The 24,831-nt window shown below is 43.1% G+C and overlaps 2 protein-coding genes across 6 annotated transcripts; one reads left to right on the top strand and one right to left on the bottom strand.

The window, feature by feature from the left end:
* The first annotated feature begins 223 nt into the window (after window positions 1–223).
* On the top strand, window positions 224–14,368 carry LOC114874208 (polyamine-transporting ATPase 13A3). 3 transcript variants are annotated; one of them, XM_029183304.2, is made up of 10 exons: window positions 224–580; window positions 8,170–8,251; window positions 8,320–8,547; window positions 8,618–8,751; window positions 8,836–8,992; window positions 9,078–9,282; window positions 9,362–9,700; window positions 9,782–11,253; window positions 11,327–11,508; window positions 11,598–14,368. In XM_029183304.2, exons 1-10 carry the CDS (start codon window positions 574–576, stop codon window positions 13,028–13,030), a joined length of 4,239 nt encoding a protein of 1,412 aa, XP_029039137.2. In that variant the 5' UTR covers window positions 224–573; the 3' UTR covers window positions 13,031–14,368. The 3 variants fall into 3 exon arrangements, with proteins under 3 accessions (XP_029039137.2, XP_046143510.1, XP_029039136.2); XM_046287554.1 differs by lacking the exon at window positions 224–580 and adding an exon at window positions 2,177–2,595; XM_029183303.2 differs by lacking the exon at window positions 224–580 and adding an exon at window positions 4,305–7,949.
* Window positions 13,671–24,549, bottom strand: LOC114874209 (serine protease 42-like). Of its 3 annotated transcripts, XM_029183305.2 has the most exons (10): window positions 23,104–24,549; window positions 18,087–18,594; window positions 17,958–18,002; window positions 17,254–17,505; window positions 16,258–16,343; window positions 16,085–16,170; window positions 15,870–16,007; window positions 15,661–15,797; window positions 15,419–15,576; window positions 13,671–15,060 (listed from the first exon to the last, which is right to left on the bottom strand). In XM_029183305.2, the coding sequence occupies exons 2-10, from the start codon at window positions 18,586–18,588 to the stop codon at window positions 14,902–14,904; spliced, it is 1,563 nt and encodes a 520-aa protein (XP_029039138.1). In that variant the 5' UTR covers window positions 18,589–18,594; window positions 23,104–24,549; the 3' UTR covers window positions 13,671–14,901. The 3 variants fall into 3 exon arrangements, with proteins under 3 accessions (XP_029039138.1, XP_046143511.1, XP_029039139.1); XM_046287555.1 differs by lacking the exon at window positions 17,254–17,505; XM_029183306.2 differs by lacking the exon at window positions 17,254–17,505 and having other exon boundaries at window positions 16,085–16,343.
* Between the last annotated feature and the right edge of the window lie 282 nt (window positions 24,550–24,831).

Raw genomic sequence — 24,831 nt, 5'->3', positions numbered from 1 at the left:
TATGGAAGTAGCGTTGCCTGAAATCGGTAGATCGTTCGATAAACGAGGTTGATGGCTGGCCGTGGATGATCGGTTCTAAGGGAAAAATGTTCACTGATAAGAAGCGGTTTTCGACCAATCAGCGTGTCAGATAGGAGCGGATCACCGGTACCAGAGCGATTACGTGGGTCGGTAACGGCGCGTGTAACTCGCGAATGGATCGACAGTGTTGCTCGACGCTCCGTTGCGCGTCCCTGCTGATTTTCTGCGCGGTCGCGTAGCGTTTTCCTCGACGGCGCAGCCGCGCGTGCCATCGAGACGAAAATCGACACGAAAACGGCCCCGAAAACGGCCCCGAAAACGGCCCTGAAAAAGAAAAGAAAAAATCTATAACTATGTTCCCTTAATTTCGTTCACCTCGAATCTGGAACAATCCCACGGTCCCACGGTGACACGCGATGATCGGCAAACCCCTGGTGTTCGATTACTCCTAAATGCCCACCTGTCCAACAACCGTCATCCTCGTCGTGGTCGTCGAAATAGCAACGGGAAAATACAACGATTTCGAGCCGAGGATACCATACGCCATACACCATGAACGGTAGGCTTCTGTTGTTTGAAAGTTCTGATCAAAGGTGGATATTTTCTTTGGTAAAAAAGAATATCAGGCAACTTCGAAGCTTTCGCTTCGTTCCGAAATTTCGGAAATAGAATGAAATCGGATCAATTTATTGAACACAAGGATCAATGACTCGCGTTCGTTGACAGAAACGAGCATTCTGTTTACGAATGGCTGATTCCACGTTCAAAAGTGATAGTGAAACTTTCTTCTGCGCCAGCCGGCAACCAGTCTTCGATTGCTCAACATCCAGGCCAAATGCAAATTGTTGCAAAGAAATTAAAACGATTTAATAATTCTTTTGAGATCAATCTGGCTAGGTGTAAATTATTGTAGGTACGCGTCGTGAAACGCATTCATCTAATTCCAACCACCTGTTGGAATAACCAGAAAACTTACCATTTATGGTCATCGCGGAAGTAACGTGACGGATAAAGATTACACTATCAACCGTATTACAGAGATTTCAATTTTTGTTCATCTATTTTTTCATATTTCTAAATATATAAATAGCAATAGCGGAGTAACATTCTGATTACAGTTCAAAGTTTCCAGTCAAAGCCTGAAGATACCATGAATCATTGTTTTTGTTTATGAAAATGAAGTTGGTGGATAGGAACTACGTTTTGCAAGACATTACATAAAGCACGTTTACAAGTAGAAACACCTTTGATTAGACGTTCGTAGTTTATAGCTTTGTCATCGTGTTATATTACCTGTTTGTTTTGACAGCAATAAATTTCCCGTCGACATTTGTCCGTTGTTCGTCGTATCAATATACGATGAAACTTTCTTGTTGTTAAATTAACCTTTAATATTAGAATACGTTAGCTAACGTTAGCCAACGTCTTGAAGCAGGAAGTTTAACGAGGCTCTTTGATTGAGAATTACCCTTTAACAGCTGCCAATCGGGCACTCCACCGTGTAATTGACAAATCTGAGCTCTCATTTGGCAGCAGCTGCCAGTTTCAAAGCAAGGCGATGACTAGCCGCTTTCGGTGAGTTCAGAGTTCTATCATTTCTACGCGAGTTCTATTTTCTTCGAAGCGAATCACGTAGCCAAAAATGATTCCACGAATGAAATTCCTTTCGAAACGATTTCAATTGATTCAATGATCAGACCTTTTAACAGACGAATTTATCTCGCAACTTCGTCTTCGATTAAAATGTTTTAACGCAGCAATTAAAGAAGAATAATATTATTGTTAATGTTCGGTCACTCTTTATCAACAGCAGTGGAGATCAACATAAATTTATACAGTACTAGAAGTGCTGCGCGTCTGATCATTTCAGTCCGTAACTACTTGCTACTGTGAAAGTGGAATTAAACAAAGATCTTATCTACAAAAACCTGCAAATGCATAACTGTGTTCAAAGTGACACGCTCTGATTATAACGTACCTGTGTAGGTAATATCTTTTCACAGAATTGTTGGAACGATATTAATAGATATCGTCGAATTAATCCAAAATAAATAGGGAATGACCTCATTATCTGGAGATCTAAATAGATCGTCTGCTCGTGGAATAACAACTTCATTTCTCGACAGATTAAATACCTTATCTTTCGTGGACGTAATTAAAATGGCGCCGCGATTCTCGTATCTGGCTTCATCGAATCGACAATATTTCAGTCAATCGACTAGTCGGTTTCGATGGAGCTTTACGGATATACAACGAGCACGTGGAGTTTTAGTCTAGATAACCCCGAAGATTACTTACTGCGATCGATCATCATTCAAAAACCAAGTACTTTTCCTTCCAGTCTACAAAGGTTGATACGTCGAGAAAAACGATGAAACAGGATACTCTTGTCTAGATAGAACCGAATCATTTGTTAGCAGTGAACGGATTTGTCGAATGCTGCTTCGTTTCCAATTGATGGAACTAAGTGAAGTGCTGTGTCTTCGTTATAATGTCAATTTTAATTGATAATGGATGAAGTTATTAAACGTGAATTGACATTAACGCTTGATCTGTCGTTTGCAGACGAAGGAGGTATGTAATATGTCATCTTCTTCTTCTTCTTCTTCTGCTTCTTCTGGAAACCGAAAATTTTGCACTTCGAGGATCGTCGTAAATAACTTGACTAATAATTCTTCGCCGGAAACGTTGATGACTCCGTGGAAATTTCGGCCTCGTCAAGAACGAGTCACTGGATTATTATAGACTTGAAAAGTTCAAACGGCTTGGCGAAGAGGCGCGCGCGTTGTCGGATGGAGGAAGCGAGATGAATTAGGCGACTGTAACCAGAAGATGAGACGATTTTCATCGAATTTTGTCAACCATCCTCTGCCTGCACGAAAATAGCACGGAGGTCGAGGCGTGTTTTTCTTACACAATATCCGTTTCAATTTCTCGAAACAGAATTTCGACGGATCGATTCGAGCGCGTTAAACGATATGAAAGATTGATTGCTTTCTTTTTTAATAACGTTTATCCTTGGATCCAGATTCATCGAGAGTATTCCATGTTACTAATTCAAGTTCACTTGGTTTGTTCTAATGTTGAAAGAAGTTCGTTAGAATGTAGAACAAATATCGGTGAATTACAAAACGCTAAGTTTCGCTTCAACCCCGACCCATTCGCGTGAGTTGCACTCATTATGTACTAGCTACAATATTGTGACATTGAATTAGTGAAAGATAACACCCAATCTCATTTAAATCATTTATTTAAAGATCTTATCATTATTTTTCAATTATTCGTAACACCTTTATGCACTATCCTCGTGATAATCAACGTGTTGATATTAAACGAGTTCGATCGAATTTTTAATTATGAAATTGTAACTCGTATCAACCCTATTGAACTTGTTACCTGTTTTTTAAACATCTTGAGATCCAGAGTACGATCGATCCGATGATCGATCGAACGCTCGCCTGATTTTGTCGTGTTTCATCAGAGGTCTTTGCCGTGAAACGTGTCCGATAATTGAATCGACCAAATCGTACAACGATAACATTTCTAGAGAATTTTTTAATTGATCAATAAAATCGCGAATTAATCACGTGAATCGTGATCAGATAACCGGCTAAGTGTGTAGTAAACAAAAGCGCGTATCAATTAACCGGAAGTGTAGCAATTTTTCAAGAATAAGCAATGACGCAAGGTGTACGAGGAACGGTATATCCTCGATATCCAAGAAACGAGCATTGTCACTTATGCTATTGACAATATTCACCTTATATAAGTATTTATTATCTCTCCGAGTGTAATTAAGACTTTGGCAACGATTCATTGACGAAAGACGAAAAATTTCCATTTGAAAAACAGCACGATGTCCAACGTGATAAGGAACATTAAAGAAAAATAGTGAGAAACCATTTGTCAAGGTTACATTGCAAAACCAGTCGCTTCTTTTTCCTGCTTGTCACGGAAAACATGATTCGAACGAGAAGAGAATACGTTTCGAGTACATGAAATATCGGAAACTGATTGTATTCGATTAACGACGTGTCGTCTGGTCATTAACGATGTCAATAATGTTAGAGCGTGTCTAATGATCGTGAGTTACAATCTGACCTGTGCTTGACACGTGGTGCCATATTATTAGACTGTCTTTTAACTCGAACAAATGGAATGTTAGAGGATTTGTGCGCAGCAAAATGAGTATTTCGTATCATTGCGTAAATATGCTTAACTGAAAGTCTACCCTCTCGATGCGTCACCGATTTTACCGGGAAACGGTGAAATAAGTAATAAACAAATTCTTAATAAAACCTTCGGGTACGAAATCCGATTACCGATTCTTAAAACGATCTCTCTATACTCCGGTTGCCAGAAAGCATAACTTCTCGTTGAGCCGAGATGTAAAAGGGCGCGCGAGCGGCGAGTTTGCCTGGAAGGGTTTGAAATCGGAGTTACATGGAAGAAGCTAAGCAAAAGAAAGACCGCAGCCGACCAGCTGTGATGGAGTTAGGTGTGAACGTTTCAGACGGTCGGCACGTGCTGGGCAAAGAGAAAAGTTAGCTGAAATGGAGTATCGACCAAGAGGCTCTCGGACTCGTTCAATACTCCGATGGCCAATTGGAGTAACAGAGACAGCTCTGAAGAGCGACAGAGACAGAAGCATAGGGTTCACAAGGCGGGCAGAAGCGTTCAAACCGTTCGATTCTGCCCGCTTTTCAAGCAACACTCCCTGAACAGGTGCTAGGTACTTATCGATGGGACACCATGAAAACAACCGTAGGAATTTGAAGTAGCCGGCAATTAACAGGGCCGTACTTGGTGCCACGGAGGATTTAGTGGAAATAAATGAGTCAAAGCGGCGACGACGTCGTCGTAGGTCGAGGCATAACCCAATGGTAGGGATATCTCAGGCATGAAACCAGCGAATCTAGTGCCACCACGTAAAAACTTTTCAAGCTGTTTCAAATATTCCTAACGACCTCGATCAAAGTTGAACGATCCGATTTGAAATAAAAAGAAAGCTGATGTTTATCAGAATGAAATATCCGTCGGTCTAGTGATTCATGACGAAAGAAAGAACACGAAAATCGTTCAAAGTTCATCGTTGACACGTGTGTCGCGAAAGTTCGCATGGTAATCAGCAGGCGCGCGCAAAGACCGAACTATGCCTTTTAAACTGATGACGAAACGTTGACAGAGCGTAATTCGAATCGGTGTCGATTTCGCAGCGTCAGATAACGAGAGCAACGTAGCGGCGCCACGACGCGACGCGACGCGACGCGACGTCTAGGTACCTGAAGAGCAGGAAAAGAAAAAACGGATACGGCCCTGAACGCCGGGACATGGAAGCTAGCAGAGCGCAAGTCTTCTGCTAATGCCAAACGATTCCCTTAATACACTTGCGTCTGGAATCTCGTTGTAATTGGGGCGAACGGTTTGTGCCAGCTGTCGCGTACTTGTCAGAGTGCTTCGTAACGATCCAACTAACCGGTCGAACGCGAAACATCATCGGAGCGATCGTGTTTAGCAGGAGAAAAAAGAATCGACGAGGAGAAGTTAGCTAGCGGAGAGGAGCGTGCGATTCGGAGCGCAACACCGAAAGCAGCAGAACACGACTGGGTTTGGTCGCCATCTTAGATCCATCACGAGCACGTTGCGGGAAGGCGGTATAAAGAATTCCGTGGAATTGGTGTGGCTACCGAGGAGGAAAGTCCGAAGGAATGCGAGCAGGAAAAGTGTCATTTTTCCTCGAACGCGAACGCGAACGCTTATAAAGCATCAACGGTGCATGTCGACGCTGGGTTACGCGGTGGGTGCTGTGAGAGAAAAAACTGGTCGGCCCTTGTTTTTAAGGGTGCCGCAGATGCATGAAACGCAAGTGAAACGATCGTGTGCAAAGTGACTTATTTGGAGGAGAGAGATTTTTTTTTTCTTTTCTGTTTCCTAATTTAACCAGCTGGCCTCTAGCCATCGCGAAACTGTCCAACAGACGGAACGATCCTAACGAGCTCTTTCATTATGAGCAAGATGCTAGGAACAAACTATTGCACCGTCTTCTCTGTACTTAGAAGTCCCGAAGAGGGTGAATCGTTTAAGCGGATCATCTGAAAGAATTGATCGTAGATACTTTGGTCAACCGCGAGGACGATTGTCAAGGATTAATCGACCCAATCACGAATAACGCTGGAGATACGAGTGTAATCTTATTTGCCAGCGAAGGAAAAGAACTCGCGAGCAATCGTGCGATCATCTTCGAAAAAAGAACTTGAACGTTGACGTAATCCATTATATATAGTTGGTGAAAAATCACGAATATCGTGTGGTGAATTTCGGTGCGGTACTTACACACCAGGTATTAATAGACAAAACTGATCAATTTTTCTTCAACGCAGCCGTGACGTTCGTGTTACTTGAGAAGAGAAAAAAAACCGATAAAATCAATCTTTTTTCAATAAGTGACTTTTCGAATTAGTACTTCGATATTTGATCGCGACAAGTGATTTTTCCGAAGACTATCGGCAACAACGATCGACTCGATCGCGTTCAACCGATAATACAGATCTCTGTCGATCGCGAAAGAATTCGCGATCCATCCGGCGGGCTCAGCAGCGGGCTCAGCAGCGGGCTATCGAGTTTCTTCTGCCGATCGAAGAATCCGACGGCATTCAAAATAACTTTATAACCCGTAATGTATTTGAGATCGTACAAAGAGGCAGCAAAAGGGAGGCACGAGAATACAAGAGAGTCGATCGAAGTTGACTTCGCGGCCAGAGGCGGAAGCGACGTTGGAGCAACCGCGAGAAGCAAAGTGAAGACGAAGAAGTGTCCGGTGGACTGCTGGGATTTCGAAGAAGCTCAGCCGCTTCGTCCGACCAGATCGTCCGGCAGAGTTTCGAAACAGGCTTGCTTACGTCGCGGTATGAGCAAAGGTGAACGAGCAGTGACCACGCCACGAATTGGATGGCGAAAGCTCACCGATCCTGGCGACTGACACGAATCTAGAAAATCGGGGGCAGGTCCGAAACGATAGCATCAGCTACTACACGCTTATCATTCTAATCGTCCTACTCCTGCCGTTCATCGCTCATCCTTGCTCTCGTCGAAAGCTTTTCGATCCTCGAGCTCCTCGAGAATAACCGAATCGTCGATCCTCTATGCCAGCCAAATGCAACAGAACGCTACCGCCAACTCTAACTCGAGAACTTTGAAGACGGACCCAAAAATGGCGGGCAATCGGTGTCGGTAGCAGACGGGGTTATTACCTAAAATAACAAAATCACCTCGTCCTGCACTTTGCACTCCGCACTCCATACTCCGCACTCTTCCTATACGGCATACGGGATTCATCGCTGAACCATTTGATTTGGTCTCAGTTACGTTCCCGTATTTCTCTCTTGTCACACGAGTGCTCCTCCATCCCCCTTTGATCCCCCTTCCCTTCCCTTGATCAAACCAAAACCTCGACGAACTTTGGTGTCGTTTTTAATTGCTCGTCGAGACGAACGACGAAAGGGTCCCGATCGAGTGACCCATAGACAATAACTTGCGTAGCTGGATAAAGAGTAGTAGTGAGATAACATGTAGTAGTGAGACGAACAACGGATCAATTATTAAGAAGAAGGACAAGAAAGGTGGACAAAAAGGGGTGAAGAACTGCCGCTATCGTGATATCAAGAAGATAACGGTATCCTGCGCTCGATCTCCTCGCGAGACAACCTTTTTCGCCAATTGTAGCTAATTTTAAACTAAAGAGAAAAGAAAAATAAGTAAAATAATATTTATCCAAGAATCTGGTCCCCTTTGCCCCGCAATCGTCATGCCGCCCACGCCGAGCAAGCTGAACCTGAGCTTCGCCAGAAACGCGTACAGCGTGTTTGGAACACGCGCTACCAATACCACTGCTGATCATCAGCGCGAACAGAAAACGGAACTTTTGGAGGGTAAGAAGAGACACGATTTCGTTCCTGCTGTCGCGATTGATCATTTGGCGAACATTCAATTTCGCTGCACGCGTCGCCCTTCGCGAACGAAATCGTCTTACAAAAATACATGTATCTTCTCACGCACGTGTTTCGATCTGATTGCAAAACACCTCGATAACGTCACACGCCCGTCATCGTTGATCAAATTAATTTTCATCGAATCGTCGTTTGATTTCAGGTACCAGAGGTAACGGAATTCATCTGAAAAATGGCATCGACTATGTCAACCCTGGCGAAGAAGATCAGATGGAAATCTATGGGTAAATAATTTTCGCTATCCAAAAATAGCTCTGTCGAAAAGATACTCAAAATTCATTCACGGTTTCAGCTATAAGAGAAACAAGATCTTCACCGCTGTTACCTGGTTCTTGATCGTCATCACCGGAGGACTTCTTAGGTTGGTCTTCCACTGGGTACCGCACTTGATGCTGTTGGCAACTCATTCCAAGTGTCAATTAGAAGATGCAGACAGAGTCTTGCTGGTGGAAAAGTTCCAAGGGAAACACACGAGTTACTATGTGAAGAAATTGAAGACCTTAGCTGCTCAGGATGTAGTGTAAGTATCACATCTTCTCGTTAATTATAACAATGAACGTCGTTAATTTATCGCGTCGATTTGTTTAAAGTAACAAGCCATTTGACGGAGAATCATTAATGGATAACGAACCCTGGGTGGAAAACGGCAGCATGATAACCATCAAGGAAGTGAAGGAAGAATACCCAACGCTGTCTTTGCATTTACTCGGCGGTCAATTCAAACGTAAAGATTTATCAATTTTTTAAGTGATCTTAATTACCTAATTGACCTAATAGCATATGATCGATGATCGTCTGTTTTTTACAGAGGTTCCATCTATCGTTCTTTTTCATTGTAAAAAGTTAACTTACGTTTGGGACCACGAAAGATCAGAATTTCTGAAACTTCGCGGTCTAGACGTTGGCGTTTTAACTTCGACGTTGCATCAAATGCAAGGACTAAATTATCACGAGCAGCACATGAGGTAGATTCCTTTAACAGCCACTGTTTCCTGTTCGTTATTATCATTAATCTTACAAACGATCTTCATTTTTCTCCGAATAAATTAGACGCAACGTTTACGGAAACAACGAGATCGTGATTCCAGTGAAAAGTATCTTAACGCTCCTTTGTCTGGAGGTTCTCAATCCATTCTATGTCTTCCAACTGTTCAGTTTTTGCCTCTGGGTTGCCGACAATTATTACTACTACGCCATGGTCATTTTATCAATGTCCAGTGTCGGTATAATTATGGCAGTCTTCCAGACTCGACGGGTATGCGTTCTTTTTCATATTTACGTGTCTCTGGTTGCCCATAAAGACGACATCGATCAAAATGAATTCTTTTCCACAGAACCAACACAATTTACGATCCACCGTTCACTCGTCCGACGTGGCGACTGTGATGAGAGATAGAATGACCGGACAAACTGCAACTGTGCCCGCTGAACGATTGGTACCCGGTGATATTTTAGTTATTCCATCTCATGGTTGTCTGATGCCGTGCGACGCTGTGCTTCTCACCGGAAATTGTATCCTGAACGAGTCTATGCTTACGGGGGAATCGGTTCCCGTCACCAAAACTCCTATACCTTCGTCCAGCGAGGTGATCTACGACACCAAGGAGCACGCGAGGCATACTCTCTTCTGCGGTACTCGTGTCATTCAGACCAGATACTATGGAACCGAAAAGGTAACAACGTTGCTGGTACATTTCTTTTTAACAGAATCAATACTGTAGAAATCCTTACGTTTCTTCGACTGTTACGTACAGGTTTTGGCCGTCGTTATCAGGACTGGGTTCAACACGAGCAAGGGTGGCCTGGTGAGGTCCATCATGTACCCTCCACCGGTTGATTTCAAGTTCGAACAAGATTCCTACAAGTTTGTCGTTCTATTGGCTGGAATCGCGAGCATCGGCGTGATCTACACCATCGTGACAAAGATCATGAGAGGTGTGCAAAGCAGTCACATCGCTTTGGAAGCTTTAGACTTGATCACGATCGTGGTGCCTCCGGCTCTACCAGCGGCTATGACCGTTGGTCGTATGGTGGCGCAACGTAGATTAGAGAAGAACAAGATTTATTGCACCAGCCCAAGGACTATAAACGTGTCGGGATCGATCGATTGCATTTGCTTCGACAAAACTGGAACACTGACCGAGGACGGACTGGATATGTGGGGCGTGGTGCCCGCTGTCGACAACAAGTTTCAGTTGCCTATCAAAGAGATCATCTCCCTGCCTTTGAATGATCTTCTCATTGGAATGGTCACGTGTCACGGGATCACTATAATCGATAATCAGCTGGTAGGTGACCCGCTCGACCTGAAAATGTTCGAGTCCACCGGCTGGACATTGGAGGAGCCCGATGTATCCGACACGTCCAAGTTCTCCATGCTTTTTCCCACCGTCGTTCGACCGCCGAAGAGTTCGAAACTGCTGAAGAAACTGTCGAACGATATAAGGATCTCTATCAGCCGACAAAACTCGATGACATCCGAGGTGGTGGACAACGTTTCGTTGAACAATCTCGATTCCGCGTTGGCTGGTTCCACCACGGAATTGGGCGAGCAAGGATTAGAAATTGGAATCGTGCGACAATTTCCGTTCACCTCGAGCCTTCAACGGATGAGCGTGATCACGAGGACATTGGGCGCGAATCATTACGATCTTTATTGCAAAGGTAGCCCGGAAATGATCCTGAGCCTTTCCAGAGCCGAATCCATTCCAGCTGACTTTAGCGCGGTCTTGCAAGAGTACACGTCGGAAGGATATCGCGTGATCGCGATGGCGCACAAAACTTTGAATCGTCTTCCTTACGCGAAAGTTCAAAGATTGAGCCGCGAGGCCGCCGAATCCGATTTGATCTTCTTGGCGTTCGTCATCATGGAGAACAGATTGAAACCGGAAACTATGCCAGTCATCAGTGCTTTAAACACTGCCTGTATTAAAACCGTGATGGTGACTGGCGACAACATGTTGACAGCCCTGTCCGTTGCCAGAGACTGCGACATCGTGAAGCCAGGAACACCGGTAATCGCGGTCTCGGCTACTCAACAGAATCAAGTGAAGCCACAGATCTATTTCACGAAGAGCAACAGTCAACCGTCGCCGATTTCACCGATGGGTCACGGGGATCTTAGCGAAATGACTGATTTGAATAGCATAGCTAGCTTGGACACGGTCGAAAGTGGCTCTTTCGGGAACAATCAGTTCGAAAACGATGTCAATTATTTATCCGACGAGTAAGTATCTCATTTTGTATGTTTGTACGCATAGTAGACGTGATAATAGGTATATAGAATGTTTCTTTTCTAGCTTACAACACTCGAAAAACAAGTACGTGTTTGCACTCACTGGTAAAACGTGGGCACTAGTTAAACATTACTACCCAGAACTGATTCCCAAACTTGTCACCCGTGGTGCAATTTTTGCGCGAATGTCGCCAGACCAAAAGCAACAACTTGTTCAGGAATTGCAATCTTTAGGATACTATGTTGGTAAGCGTTTGGCCATATAACGATTGGCGTAAATAAATAGCCTTCACGATACTGACTTAAAATTCTTTTCTCTTTTTTCTTTTTTCCAGCCATGGTGGGTGACGGTGCAAACGATTGCGGAGCTTTGAAGGCTGCTCACACAGGAATTTCTCTGTCGGACACCGAATCATCCGTAGCTTCACCCTTTACCAGTCGCGAAACCAACGTCTCCTGCGTTTTGACCGTCATTCGGGAAGGTCGCGCTGCTCTGGTTACCTCTTTCGGCATTTTCAAGTATATGGCTAGTTATTCGCTTACTCAGTTCATATCCGTGATGTTGTTGTACAGTATCGAGTCTAACTTAACGGACATCGAGTTTCTGTACATCGATCTCTTCATCATCTCTATCTTCGCTTTCTTCTTCGGTCGTACCGAAGCGTACGATGGTCCGTTGGTTAAAACAGCACCTCTGAACAGTTTGATCAGTACCACCCCGGTCCTCAGCCTCGTAACACAGATTCTGATCGTGGCTGTGTTTCAGTACGCCAGTATTTGGCATCTTCAACAAATGGATTGGTTCGTTCCGTTCAACGCGACGATCAAAGCGATCGAGGATAAGGACGACGTTGGTTGTACAGAAAACTATACGGTTTTCATTATCAGTTCGATGCAGTACATCATTCTAGCTGTGACGTTCTCGAAAGGACATCCGTATAGAAAATCCTTGTTCACGAATTACGGTCTGCTCACTTCGTTCATTTTCTTGAGTCTCTTCTCGGTCTACCTCGCCACGTTTCCCTTCGAATGGCTGACCGATTGGTTCGAGCTCGTGCTTCCCGGGAGCATCGGTTTCCGTTTTATACTGGTCGGCTACGGCATCGTGAATCTAGTGATCTCCTTGCTGATGGAATACGTTTTCGTCGACTACCTCGTTTTTAGCAAGTTACGTTACCGCTGGCACAACGTTGACAAATCGAGAAGAAAATTTCTCGCGTTCGAACGCGATATGGCTCGTGACTTAAAATGGCCAATGATCTCCCAGGAACCTTTGCCAGAAGCGACACCGGATATTCTGATCCGTCAGAACGTCACCGAAATCAAGATCGAGAAACGCGTGCCCGATCCCTGTCACCCGGTCGACACAAGTTTCATGAACAGTCCCGTATGCCCTGGTTTTAAACAATTTGGCTCGGCCAGGGAAGTTACCTTGAATCCTAGATCCCTGTTCAACGATCGCAGGAACACCGTGTCCATGCAAACGGTTCCCTGTTTCGAGGACAAGGACTCCGTGACGAAGCAGCCAAAATTGGAACTAACGGCGAAGAGGAGGCACAATTCCGAGTCGGAAAACGGGATAAATCGGTACGAGAAACCGTTCAAGAGTCATAGCACCAACCCGATCGCAACGTTGCCTAGAAACACGGCCATGGCTCTTCAGCCGCAAAAACTGAGGGATTTTAAGAACGCGTTGACTCATAAAAGCGAAGACGGATTGTCTCCTAACGCGCAAAGCGTCCTCGAACTCGACATACTTCCGTCGTAGAAGAGAATCCTAGAATTTCCTGGAATTCTAATCAACGTTGTCGCTATAGAAAGGTCAGTGCATTTCTGGTCCCATGACAAAACTGCAAGGCTCTGGTAAACGATTTAAAAATCAGGTGACAAGGCACGATTCTCGGCACGATTTCCGTTTAGAATCGTTCACACAGTGCATTTAGAATGAGCTCGACGTGATCGACGAAAATTCCCCCCTTAACCCGAGCATCGACGTATCTTCGTGGGGTCCCTTTTGACCTCTGTCTTTCTTCGTCCTCCTCCTTTTATTAGTATTCGAGCGTATCACTCTCTCGAGAAAGTATTACCGTTAGATTATTTATCTTAGATGATGAGAATTTTAACTCGCCCTGCCTAGGGAGGAAGCGTCTTCTTGTGGAAGACTTGTACCCTTGACGCGGGTCGATCAAACTAGATAGGTAGACACTATTTTTATTTCTTATTACCCCCTCGAATATTCTTCGCGCTACGAAACCGTCTCTTTTCCACTGCGATATCGAAGAAACACCTTATAATTTATAAACGAAATAAAAAGAAGCACACTGAATTCTTTTCTAACTGTAGGGAATTGTAGGGAAATGAATTGTAATGCCGTTTTCGCGACGAATAAATTCTGTTCTTTTTTTTTCTTTTCTTTTACCTAAGGATTCGCGGTATCTAGTCTGATCTCGTTAGCTCGGAGCTAATTAGTTGCTACACGAAAACACGAAGAAGGACGTTCGTTGACGAAGTCGACGATTACATTTCGTTACGCAATTCGTCGCGAAAGCAGGAGATTAGTTAGATTTCTTTTTCTTGTTTTCTGTTTTGGTGTGAAGAAAGGAATTTTGCAATTGTTATTCTAGTTTATCCCAACGTACGATACTTAAGCGAGCCTCGATGGCTGGATGTGTTAACAAATGGAGCAAACAGAAATTCAGTGGCTCGTGGTTACTTATCGTTGAAACGGGCAACGAGATCAATGTGTACTTATAAATACTTATACGCAATGGAAACACATACTTAAAAAAAGAAAAAAATGCGTTGTTCTACTATTCGCGACGCTAAGCTTGCGTTGAGATATAGCGGTTGTCTAATAACAAAGTATGTTTTTAATGGAAAAGACTTGTTCTTTAGCACCCGCCATCCTATCAACCTTCCTTGATAAACTGGACGTACAAATTAATTAAAATAACGACACAAGCGTTTCATCGATGCAACAACAATTCAGAGTGAAATTTCTATATTGTTCCTTTATACGTATGTAGAAAAAGTATTATTAACAAATATTATTTGTTAAAAAAATGATGACTGTTAAAAATTTTCTGAATAAACTTATCGTTTCGTCTGCGACGTGTTTACTTGAAAGGTCTTTCGTTTAGAAATAAATAAGTATACGATCGTTGTAAAATAAAAATCGAATAATTATTTAGCGCGAATACAAACGAATATCACACGCACTTAATTTACAAAATATTCACGTCGATGCTGTTCGTCGAGAACCTCGGTGATCGATGAAAGAAGTAATTATACGTACTTACAACAATCAACGCGCATCGCGGTCGTTCCGTAAAAAAAAAAAAATATATATATATATATATTTAAAAATCGATACGTTTCTTCAACAATTCTTCCTCTTCCTGACAGCATTCGATACCACATTCTTGAACATTTTATCGTTACAATATTTACATCGTTCTAGTACGCAATGGCTAAAATTCTGATCTCACGTTGTACCATACTAAATCTTCGACGGACGCATCTTTGGCCATTTACTAATCGTAAATCTTATGCATCCACTGGCAGTTCGTGTCACGAACTTTGTTTCATGCAAAGTTTCTGGCGTACAGAGAACAGTGTTCGCTTTTTAATCGCCTTCTGCTACGAATTGATCACGTACGTTATCCAATCGACCGTTTTAGCGACACGATGATATATTCCTGGTTGACCTGGTTGGGCACACGAATATCCCGCCGAAACGATACCTATCAAGTACCATCGTCCTGTCTTTTCCAACATTAATGGTCCTCCGCTGTCACCCTGCACAGAGAAGATTTTGAATTATACCAAAGAAACATCTGAAGATTAAAGTCATAGTCATCTTCGTAAATTTCACGCTGAGGAATATAGAAAGTCGCGTCGTATATTCCCACTAGCTGGTTGTAACAAATCCAAGATCGTTCCAGTTAGATTGGACGGAGACATTAATTTCCATGTTGTTTCATTGTTGGATCGTGTTACGCGCAATTAGCGTGGAACAAACGATGCCAGAATATTGTTATACGCCAGTGTGCTATATAGTTATGTTATGCTGGCATCGAGTTCATCCTCGAAATTGAAACGAATTCGTTGACGCTTTCTTGAATTCCAAAGCAAGTATAACAAAGTAGATACTCACTTGGCAGGAATCTTTACCCCCGCCACGATAGCCAGCACACATCATCTCGTCGTAAATGACCACGTTGATGCCGTTTGAACGATGCCACCTTTCGCACACTCGGTTGTCTATCACAGGCACATCCACTGCTTGAAGAGTCTTCGGACGCAATCTCGATCCTATTTATTTCATCGTTACCAAAATGATATGTCGCATCGGCAAACGTTAACGTTTCTATCAAATAAAACCATTGTCTTATTTACCAGCCTGCAGTGCACCCCATCCAGCAGCCCAACCATATTGACCCAAGAAGTCCTCGTTCTTTTCAGGCAGACATATGGGTGCTATGTGAGGCATATAGTGAACTGGTCGATCCAATCGAAGAACAGCAACGTCGAACCTTGATCAACAGCATTCTAGTGTCATAAATTTATTCCCTTGTAAAATTAACGCGTTGAGGGATCGTGTCTACCTGTCAGCCTGAGGGGTAAACTTGAAGTAAGGGTGAACACGTATCTCCCTGACACCAAAAGTGTAAGCTGGCAAGGATTCACTGGCTGAATTCACTACGTAGTCTCCTAGGGTAACCTGAACTTGACGAGCCGATGCCCTGGTAGAAACGTGAACCGTATTCGTATACTTGCTGGGAATAAAGTAAAAGTAGATTTTCTTCGATTCTCTACTCACTTGGCTACACAGTGTCCAGCAGTTACGACGTGGAATCGATTAACCAGGGTGCCTCCGCATCGACTGGATCCAATTCGAATATATGCCTGTGAAAGTAGAACATTTTCACTGTTTAAAAGGCTACACACGAGCGACGAAATGGTTCGACATCGATTCGTCGATGCAAATCTGACCTGCCATGGGAAACTGCCAAATCCTGCTTCGTCACCACCGACGATTCTTCTTTGAGCGGTTTGCTTCGAGACGGGTATTCCGCAGCCTGCAATCACAACGATGTAGACATTTGCCCCTTCAACAGTTTATCGATTGATGCAGAGTTAGTAGCAAAGGTAGATATTTTGAAACGTTCTACCGTCACTTCGACAACTAAACGCTAACACCTTGATAAGCACGCGTAATTTAGTATTACCGAATTAGACTTGGAGTAATTCAGTAAGACTGTTGCTAATTCGATCGATTTAATAAAAAATTCACCGCGTTTCAAAAGGTAACTCCTTATTCGATTAGACGAGACCGTTTTTTTTTTTTCAAAGGAGACAGAAAGGACTAGTCCCTTGCGAATAGAGGAAACCGGAAGTGGCTACGAAACCCAGAGGATTCGCGTGACGAAAAGCTTAGGATTCGTTTTTATCGCGATCAGCATGCAACTTTGATCGACGAACAAGACCGAGTATACGATTAAATTGGAGAAATTCAAGAGGAAATTAGGATAGATTGCTTAGCATGCAACATGTGAATCCACGAATCGGGCTAAAGTTATCGATGGAAACAACGAAGGCTCGTACTTTCGTGCTTCGAGGTGTGCAAACAGAGAAAGTAAAGACCATTCGACGACATGCCGAGGAAAGTGCAAGTGCTAAGGAGACGAGTAATTTGCAAGCAAAATACGTTTCGACATGCCGAAAGAAGAAAGTGCAAGTGTGTATTAGGATTTGTAAAACGGGCTAAGTACCACTGTAAACACTAGACTGAAATTAAAGAATTAAATCACCGAGCTTGATCTAATTCCTTAAAAGATCTAGCGACTTGGGGTAAAGAAAAATAAGTGGATAAGGAAGAGGATAAGGATGACGGTGCCGAGGGGAACGTTCTGAAAGAATAAGAATACATGCGTGATCGATCATGCTAGTGCAAGAATCGGATTGCATGCTTCAGTAGGAAGGACTTACGATCATCATTGGCGGTCTCCGTGTAAGTATCCAACGGAAGTGGCTGAGATTGATCTCTAGGTGCCTCAATCAGGTTATAATCAGAGCTACCTTTCGGTTCTCTTCGCTGACAACAAGCGAACATAATGCCGCCGCAACTGCCGTCCAATAGGCCAGCGGACATCCAGCACATTAGAAAAAATTCGCAGCTTCGTCCGTCAGCGCACAACGTATCGTCACCCTTCCACAGCGGTCTTTTTTGTTGACGCGATTCTGCACAAAACAGGCCAAACTGTTCTTTCTTCTCCTTCCTTTCACCGGCTCTTTACCCCTTATTATTATAAGATTTTTCGAACTGATAGACTATCAAGAAATGAAAGGGTTTCACTTACTCGTACTCGAAAGATAGCGATTTCATTTCGTCCCGAGTAGCTCAAAGATTACTCCAAGCCTAGCTTCAGAATACTTTGTGATAAATAATCGAAGGAAAAATCGTGCAATCGCGAAGGGTTGAAGGAATACAAACAGGAAACGACGCAACGGTAATCGTCAGCTGACGGAAACAGGTCCGATGATGTCGTAATTGTTTCGACAGCTGGCCAAGGATATTGCACCCGGCTAATTAACCATTATCCGCGAATTACGAAATCCAGAAACGCGATGCAAAAAAGCCATGAAACGGCCTTTTAACGGATCGGTATGCTCTTTTCTCGTGGACAACGTACCTGACTCTAACCTAAGGAAATCGTCACCCGTTTGCTTGCGATGATCTGAAACAATAATTGACGTTTTATTATAATGCTATTGACATTTGACAATAGAAAATCTACATCTACATATATCCACCGCGTTACCTCTGATGTCATCCTCGAAATCGGGCAAATGGTTGGACTGCTGAAAGAAAGAAGAGGATGCGCTGCCAGCCACCGGTGGTGGAAAATCGTTATCGCGAAAGATCAGTCGTGGTGTTCGATGACCCATCACTGGCCTGCTGTACTCCGAGATAGGACTCCTCCAAAGGGACTTTTGTTGCCTCCAGGATGGAAAACGTACACCAGGATGAACAGCGATGTTCCTTCCTATCGGAGGACCACCACCACCACCTCCAGCACTACCACCTTCGAAAAGATAACCAGCCGGACCGGTTGGAAATCGAACATATCGACGTCTGCGAGCTGAATTCGATGTCAAATCGGTTCGATTGGCATCGTTGCTTCGCGTTGTCACGTAACCAGCACTGAAGATCGTTTCTGACTTGCTGACGCTCGATCCTAAGCTCTCTGTTTGAACTCGATTCGAGGAGATGACGAGGAGTATTCCTAGGAGCAACCATTGGCACGAGGTAGCTGCACCCATCGTTTGCTGGAACAATAGTAAACGCACCGTCTAATTGTTTATCCGTTAAACATAATTAATGCCTAAAAGGTCGTCGTTTCCGCACCATTCGTCTGCCCTTATCCTTTACTCGAAGTAATATTTCTCTCGACCAGCATTATTTATCACAGAATCGTGTCTGCTTCGAAAACACCACTTATCTCCCCGAATTTCACCGATGGCCTTTTTCACTTAAACTGTGCAAATTGTTAAACATTTGATCGTCCGATACGACGGTGTATCTCCAACTAAAGCAAACAAGGTGTTCGAGGCAGGAGTTCCCTAGTTTGAACAACGTCGCTGCGAAGGGGGTAAAATAAATTCCTCGACAACGAGCAGAGAAAAACGAGCCCACAAAATTATTCGAATATTGCAATTATTATATACCTTCACTGTTTTCTCTTTTTAACGACTCATCAGGATTTTCACTCGGCGATCCACATTGATCCTTCGTCGATCGTTGGAATAAGTTTTTTGTAAAATCGAGAGGGAAACGCGGCTGAGGTTAACGAGCCATTGGAACACGCAACTGTGTTACAAATCAGCTTTGACACGAACCGCGTTCCTTTTCTTCTTTTTTAGCTAACGCGTCGAGAAACGTACCTTGAACTGCAATTAACACGTTCATGGTTAGATCGCGTGTTTCTATGGACTATTTACTTTTCAAAGGAAATGGTTTAGCGTTATTCGTTGCTGCAACGTTGTAGGAAATTCGCACCCTTTAACCCAAAGCGATCGGATAATTCGAAGGTTGACCTACTCGTCTCCAGAAAGCCGGAAGAGAGTAGAAAACAAGTTCCTCGGAACGATCGGACAAATTCTTCTTGTTCAAGGGAACGAAAATATGTTGTTTGCGTCACGTCTCTCCGTAACGGGTGAAAGTAAAAGAGGCTCACCCGGAACCAGGTAACGCATCGATTATACGAGATTCATAATGGTACCGGCAGCATCCTCGTCGGCCAATTATCGGGAATATCAAGGAGAAATGAAAATGGTAAACTAATTTTATGCCTCCAGTGTCCGGTCGATGGTTGACCAACAGTTGTCCCAGCTGTATTAACGCTGGTTCAACCGCGTTCAGGGCAATTTAACTTCGTAACGGTGTAACTCCGTTTCGTAACAGATTAAAAATCCATGTCCAAACAGACCTTCGTTCATTGGCTAAGCTGAATGGGATAGTTACCGGTTAAACAAGAATTTCCAAAGCAAGCAACAGAAAGTTCGATGCACTTGAACGATAGTGAAAAAGAAAATTACGATCTGAGCTTAGAAAATTTTTCGCTGTTAAGGTCAAGATTCTAAATGAAAGTTTCTTTCGAAGGAGTGGTAGAAATGATTGATCGGACAGGAAAAACTTGATCGTATAGAACGTCCTTGCAGGAATATCATGATCGTGGCAAGAGAATGGTTCGATGTGTTAGTAGGTCATTGGCTCTGTCGTGCAGATCGAGTAGAAGTGAAAGTGCACCTCTTGCATGCGCGACAGTGTGAAGTTCACGTTCATGCTGTGCCACCCGCTCCACCGGAAGTTACGAACCATCGACCATGTTCTTCTTCGACTCCTCCTTCTTCCTCTGCCTTCCCATTGTATCCTGTAGGTGCCGAGATATCGGGCTAATCTAACTCCCATAGCGATTCATGGATGTTAATGAGAAAATGTCGCGTACCGAGTGCGAATAGAAGACTCGATCGTGTCAATGGTGAAAATGTTGCAAGGATTTCAAGAACACGATTCTAAGAATGTTGATTCGCGCGACAAGAAAGGTGAAACCCGGTAGAAAATGTATTCCAGTTTCTAACTGGATTTTAAAGTCGCTAATCAACTTAATGCTGTTGCAGTCTCGATAATATTTTAATTATTGTTTTTCTCTCTATATAAACACGTATAAGGTATGGAAGAAAGCGAAGGGAAAACGTCTCCGTTCTTTATACTTTAAAAGAAATTGAAACTTGTGATTCTGTTTGCTCGTTGCATGTCAAATGGCCAATTTCGAAACATAGAAAGTCGGACACGATTCGATGACATAAAAGCATCGTCAAATATTTATCACTCGTAGAGTATCAATTTTGGGTTTTTTAATGAAAACGGCTTCAACGAGTCGGACTTGATTGACGGCAGGCTAACGATGTAGCTATCGAGAGAAGAAAATAGATAGAAAATCGTTCTTTCTTGAACTCAATCGAAGGAAAAGTGGCGTTGAACGGATAAAAAAAGGATGAAACAGTCGATGGAAGAGAATCTCAGCAGCGTTGCACGAACTTTCACCTTCCTACAACTAGCTTCACTCTATCGTACAGGCTGATGCTCGAAAGTACAGAGAATTTCTTCTCTTTCATCTTGATGTACGAGATATACTCGCATAATTGTAGCTTCGTTTGCCAGCTGTTCGTGAAAGCCCACGTGCGTTGCCCGCGTATCCTGCCGCCTTTTTCTTTTTCCCGTTTTCATTCGTTCGTTCGTTCGTTTCTTCGGTACTGTTTGGTGTCAGCCGATTGGCGCCACACCGCAATCCACATCCCGAATTCCGTGTGAACCAACATTAAGAACGCGATCCATTACTTTCTCTGCAACACGGGCGCCGTTTACTTTCGCCGAAAGCTAACAGAGGAAAAAAAAGACAAAATAAGAAGACGGCACGCGTAAAATTTTTTGTCCGACCACGGTCTTGTTCCCTTTGTTCAGAAATTGTTTCTCGATACTGTTTTATTTATTTATTTATTTATTTATTCTTGCCAGGTTTGAAGATATTTAAAGGAAAGTTGCAAGCATTTCATCGAACCTTGATCGTATTTCAGTTTATCCTCGATTCACTCTCGGGGAGAACTTTCTTCTTCGAAGAAAACACAGTTCAAAGAGTGACGAACCACCAAGGCTTCGTTCCTCGAAACGAAGAAAATATGTAGTATCTCCGCTGAATGATTTTCACGATGAACTGCTCAATTGTTGAAATGGTATTTCAGCAGAAATATCGAGTAACCCTTTAAGGACATACGCGAGTTCGATCTTTTAATGGAAACCGGTTCGAAGAAATCTGTACGTCACAGGTTCTGCTTCTTTCTTGATCGTGGCCTTGAAAGAGCTACATTTCTTCGCGGTCTAGTTCACCGATACCCTTTCATCACGAACACTTTCCATTGTGTAACGAATTTTTCTCTCCTTTCCTGCGCTACACTCCCCCCCTTAAATTCGCCCTGTTAACCCTCGACCGATCCTCCGTTCGTTCCCTTTTCTAAACAGAAGGAATCGATCGCAGAAACAATCTGCATTGTTACTTTCTAGGAGAGAAATTAATTCACGGTATTAAGTAGCGTAATACCAGTCGTGGCGCGAGATGAAAATGGAGAAAAAGTGTGTCGGATAACTCGTCCGTTCGATTGAATATTCATGAATGTCTACACGGTTTGCCGGAAAGTTTCAATGGTAAAGTACCGTTTAATTAGATCTCGAGGCATTATCGGTGAAGAGAAAAGAGTCGAGGCAAAAGCGTGGAATGCATAGTACTCTGCTGTTTCATTATACTCGTTCATCGTCAGTATTTAATAAGCCCATTTATATTTCTTCGCTTTCATGACACGAACGTATCAATGAAAATGTAACACTTCTACAATATTCTTGTTCTTGCGCATGGTTTACATCCGGAAGTCCTAAAGACTGAATAACATTCCATGTACGGATGAAGAAGAACGTTAGATGGAACGACACACGTTTCTCGTGTCACGTCGTTTCCTTTCAAACTTGTATCGAATACTAGTGTTACGTAAAGGAGGAGTGGTGTTTAGGCAATCGGTAGAATGGTACCGAAGCGTGCATCCTTAATGTCTTGTCCCCTTGCTTCGTGTCTCGTTTTGGAAAAGAACGGAAGTACTTTCACTGGCTACGAGGTCGGAAAGTTGAGCATTTCGATAGCCACTGCCAATTCGCCACGAGAAATCTCACTTTTTCTCTGTCGATCTTCTTGCTTGCTTGCTTGCTTGCTTAATATATATCTAAGAACGCTTTCTTGATTCCGAACTCTTTGGAAGTACCTTTTTTAATCGACCACAAGATATCTTGTTCGATACTGTTTGATTTATCTATACAATAAAATGAATAAATGGAATCTCGTATAAATTAGTGGATAAAGTATCGCGATCGTAAATGGAGCCCGTTGGCGCAATGTTTCTATCCATTAATTTACCATCGATGGAAACTGGAATCTAGGCAAAGGTTGCGAGGAAGACCGGCAATTTATACCGGCTAGTAATAGCTACTTTAGTCGGCTGTTAGAATCGGTAGTTTCATTTGCCTATCTTGCCTCGTGCACCATGGTGGACAGGTTAGAAAGGCTTTCTTTTAAAAGCTAATCCGAACCTTCTCACTTTCACTCGATTTTTCCAATCGTCATGCCTCCAGTATTCTATTACAATATCTGGTGCACCAAGTTTGGTAAAAAAAATTGTAGAACTTGAAATTTTTGAACTTTCTTACAACATTTCCTTCCCCGAATTTTCACTTACCGCTCTCTGTCGAACGAAGACAATCCAGTTTTTGCAAATTTCTTCCAAGAGATCCTTCAAAAGGAACTCCTTAAGTCTCCACCACTCTCTCTTCTTCTTCCTCTTTTTCTTCCGCGTCGATCCTGAACAGTCCTCACCACCATAACACAACAAACACCAAGTATTTTTTTAGCCGCGATTCTCACTCGATTTTCTTCCAATAATTAAACTGAATCAACTCGGACGTTTACCAACATTCTGTCACAACCACCAAAAACCCCTTAAAACGACGCTCTTCTTTACACTTTGAACATCTTTGTTTTCTTCAGCGAGGCGAGCCGAGTTTCTACTTTCTTTCCCATAGAAAGAAAGAACAAAAATGATCTTACGAAGAAACAATTACTTTTCAAGAATTCCCCATCGAGTCCGTTGATTCAGATTGGAAATAAATACGGTTCAACTTTCAAGTTGAAAGCGTCTTCTCTTCGAAATCCAATGTTTCTTCGCGTTGACGTTCGATTCAATAGGATTTCTCTGGTTCTTGATGGTTGGCAAATATTTTGAAACACGTGGTGTTGGTACGAACGCGATCAACCAGAGGATCTATCGAAAGTTGAAAGAAGATCCTCGCACGATGGAGGGCTTACACCATGTCTATCCTCTCGTCTCGAGGAGCCCAGGTCGCCTGCTCGTCGTTGAACCACCGTCAGCTACCTCGGCTCTCACTTTCTCCGCCGAGTAGTTTCATTTCGGAAGGTAAAACTCTCTCGTGTGTCCCCACCAGCTTTACACCGGCTGCCTCGCTCTTCTCTCTGTCTCTGAGAACAGAAAAATCGACCGATCGAAAGGATACCATCGTCCTTCCATCGACGTCTCGTTTTCTTCTTTCTCCTCTTCTTCTTTGCTCTATAGAATTTCTCAACTGAATTTCATCGCTTCGATCGTTTCTGAAAAGAAATCATAGAGTAAGTTGGAGAACATTCAGAAAGTTATAAAAGTCCAGCAAGTAAGAAAAAGTAGGAATCACCCCTTGTCGCGTTTTCTTCTTTCTCAGTCGAGTATAGTAAGTATGGAAAATAAATCTTTTCGTTCGACGCGATATGTTAATAAAGGCTGTCAAGGGAAGGAAAATGAAGTAAATCGAATGTAAGAAGTAGCAACTTTGGGATGGCTAAGAAAATGCTGTTCCATTAAAGTAGAAGTAGAAGCAAGAAGAAAGTTTAGATGATTATTTTTCAAGCGGGTGGAAAGTTCCACGTTAAATTGACAATGGCGTGGACAAACGACGCATAAGACGGCCCATTATGAACCCAATCTTCCAGCAGGCTGCTTTTTTATTCTATCCTACTTAAATTTTCTGACGCCGAGTAAAAAGTTCCGCCAACGAATCTTAACGACGCGACGCGACGCCTCCAGTACGACGAATTTCCTTTAATATTCATCAACAGCATACTTTGTAGATTTTTATCCGAGACTGTATAAGAGAATTTTTCATCGCGATTTCGTTCACGTTCGATCTGATTCGAACTGTTGCAAATGTTCATTTTTATTCGAGGTGATTTGGAGTTTGAACTTTTTCTTGTTTTCCTATCGACAAAGAACAATTAACTTGCCGTTTCGACGGTGATTTTGCACGGTTTGCTCGTTCCTTCGAGCAGCTGGTAGGAAACGATTTCGAGCAATTAACGACGACCATTAATTCCGCAGGAAAAAAAATAAACGCCGACCATTGTGCCTCTGAACAAGAGC

Source organism: Osmia bicornis, chromosome 10 (genome assembly GCF_907164935.1).
Source record: "Osmia bicornis bicornis chromosome 10, iOsmBic2.1, whole genome shotgun sequence".
In the NCBI taxonomy this organism is placed as follows: domain Eukaryota; kingdom Metazoa; phylum Arthropoda; class Insecta; order Hymenoptera; family Megachilidae; genus Osmia; species Osmia bicornis.
Note: the sequence above shows the minus strand (reverse complement) of the source record. Positions and strands in the feature narration are given on the sequence as shown.

Bases quoted from the DNA above. Each gene is read 5' to 3' on its own strand.
- LOC114874208 (XM_029183303.2), top strand. From the start codon at position 7,826: ATGCCGCCCACGCCGAGCAAGCTGAACCTGAGCTTCGCCAGAAACGCG. The intron at 9,283-9,361 runs GTATGCGTTCTT...TCTTTTCCACAG, and splicing joins CAGTCTTCCAGACTCGACGG to AACCAACACAATTTACGATC. The intron at 9,701-9,781 runs GTAACAACGTTG...TGTTACGTACAG, and splicing joins GATACTATGGAACCGAAAAG to GTTTTGGCCGTCGTTATCAG.
- LOC114874209 (XM_029183305.2), bottom strand. From the start codon at position 18,588: ATGGGTGCAGCTACCTCGTGCCAATGGTTGCTCCTAGGAATACTCCTC. The intron at 16,008-16,084 runs GTGAGTAGAGAA...CGTTTCTACCAG, and splicing joins GCTGGACACTGTGTAGCCAA to GGCATCGGCTCGTCAAGTTC. The intron at 15,061-15,418 runs GTGAGTATCTAC...TTCTCTGTGCAG, and splicing joins GGGGTAAAGATTCCTGCCAA to GGTGACAGCGGAGGACCATT.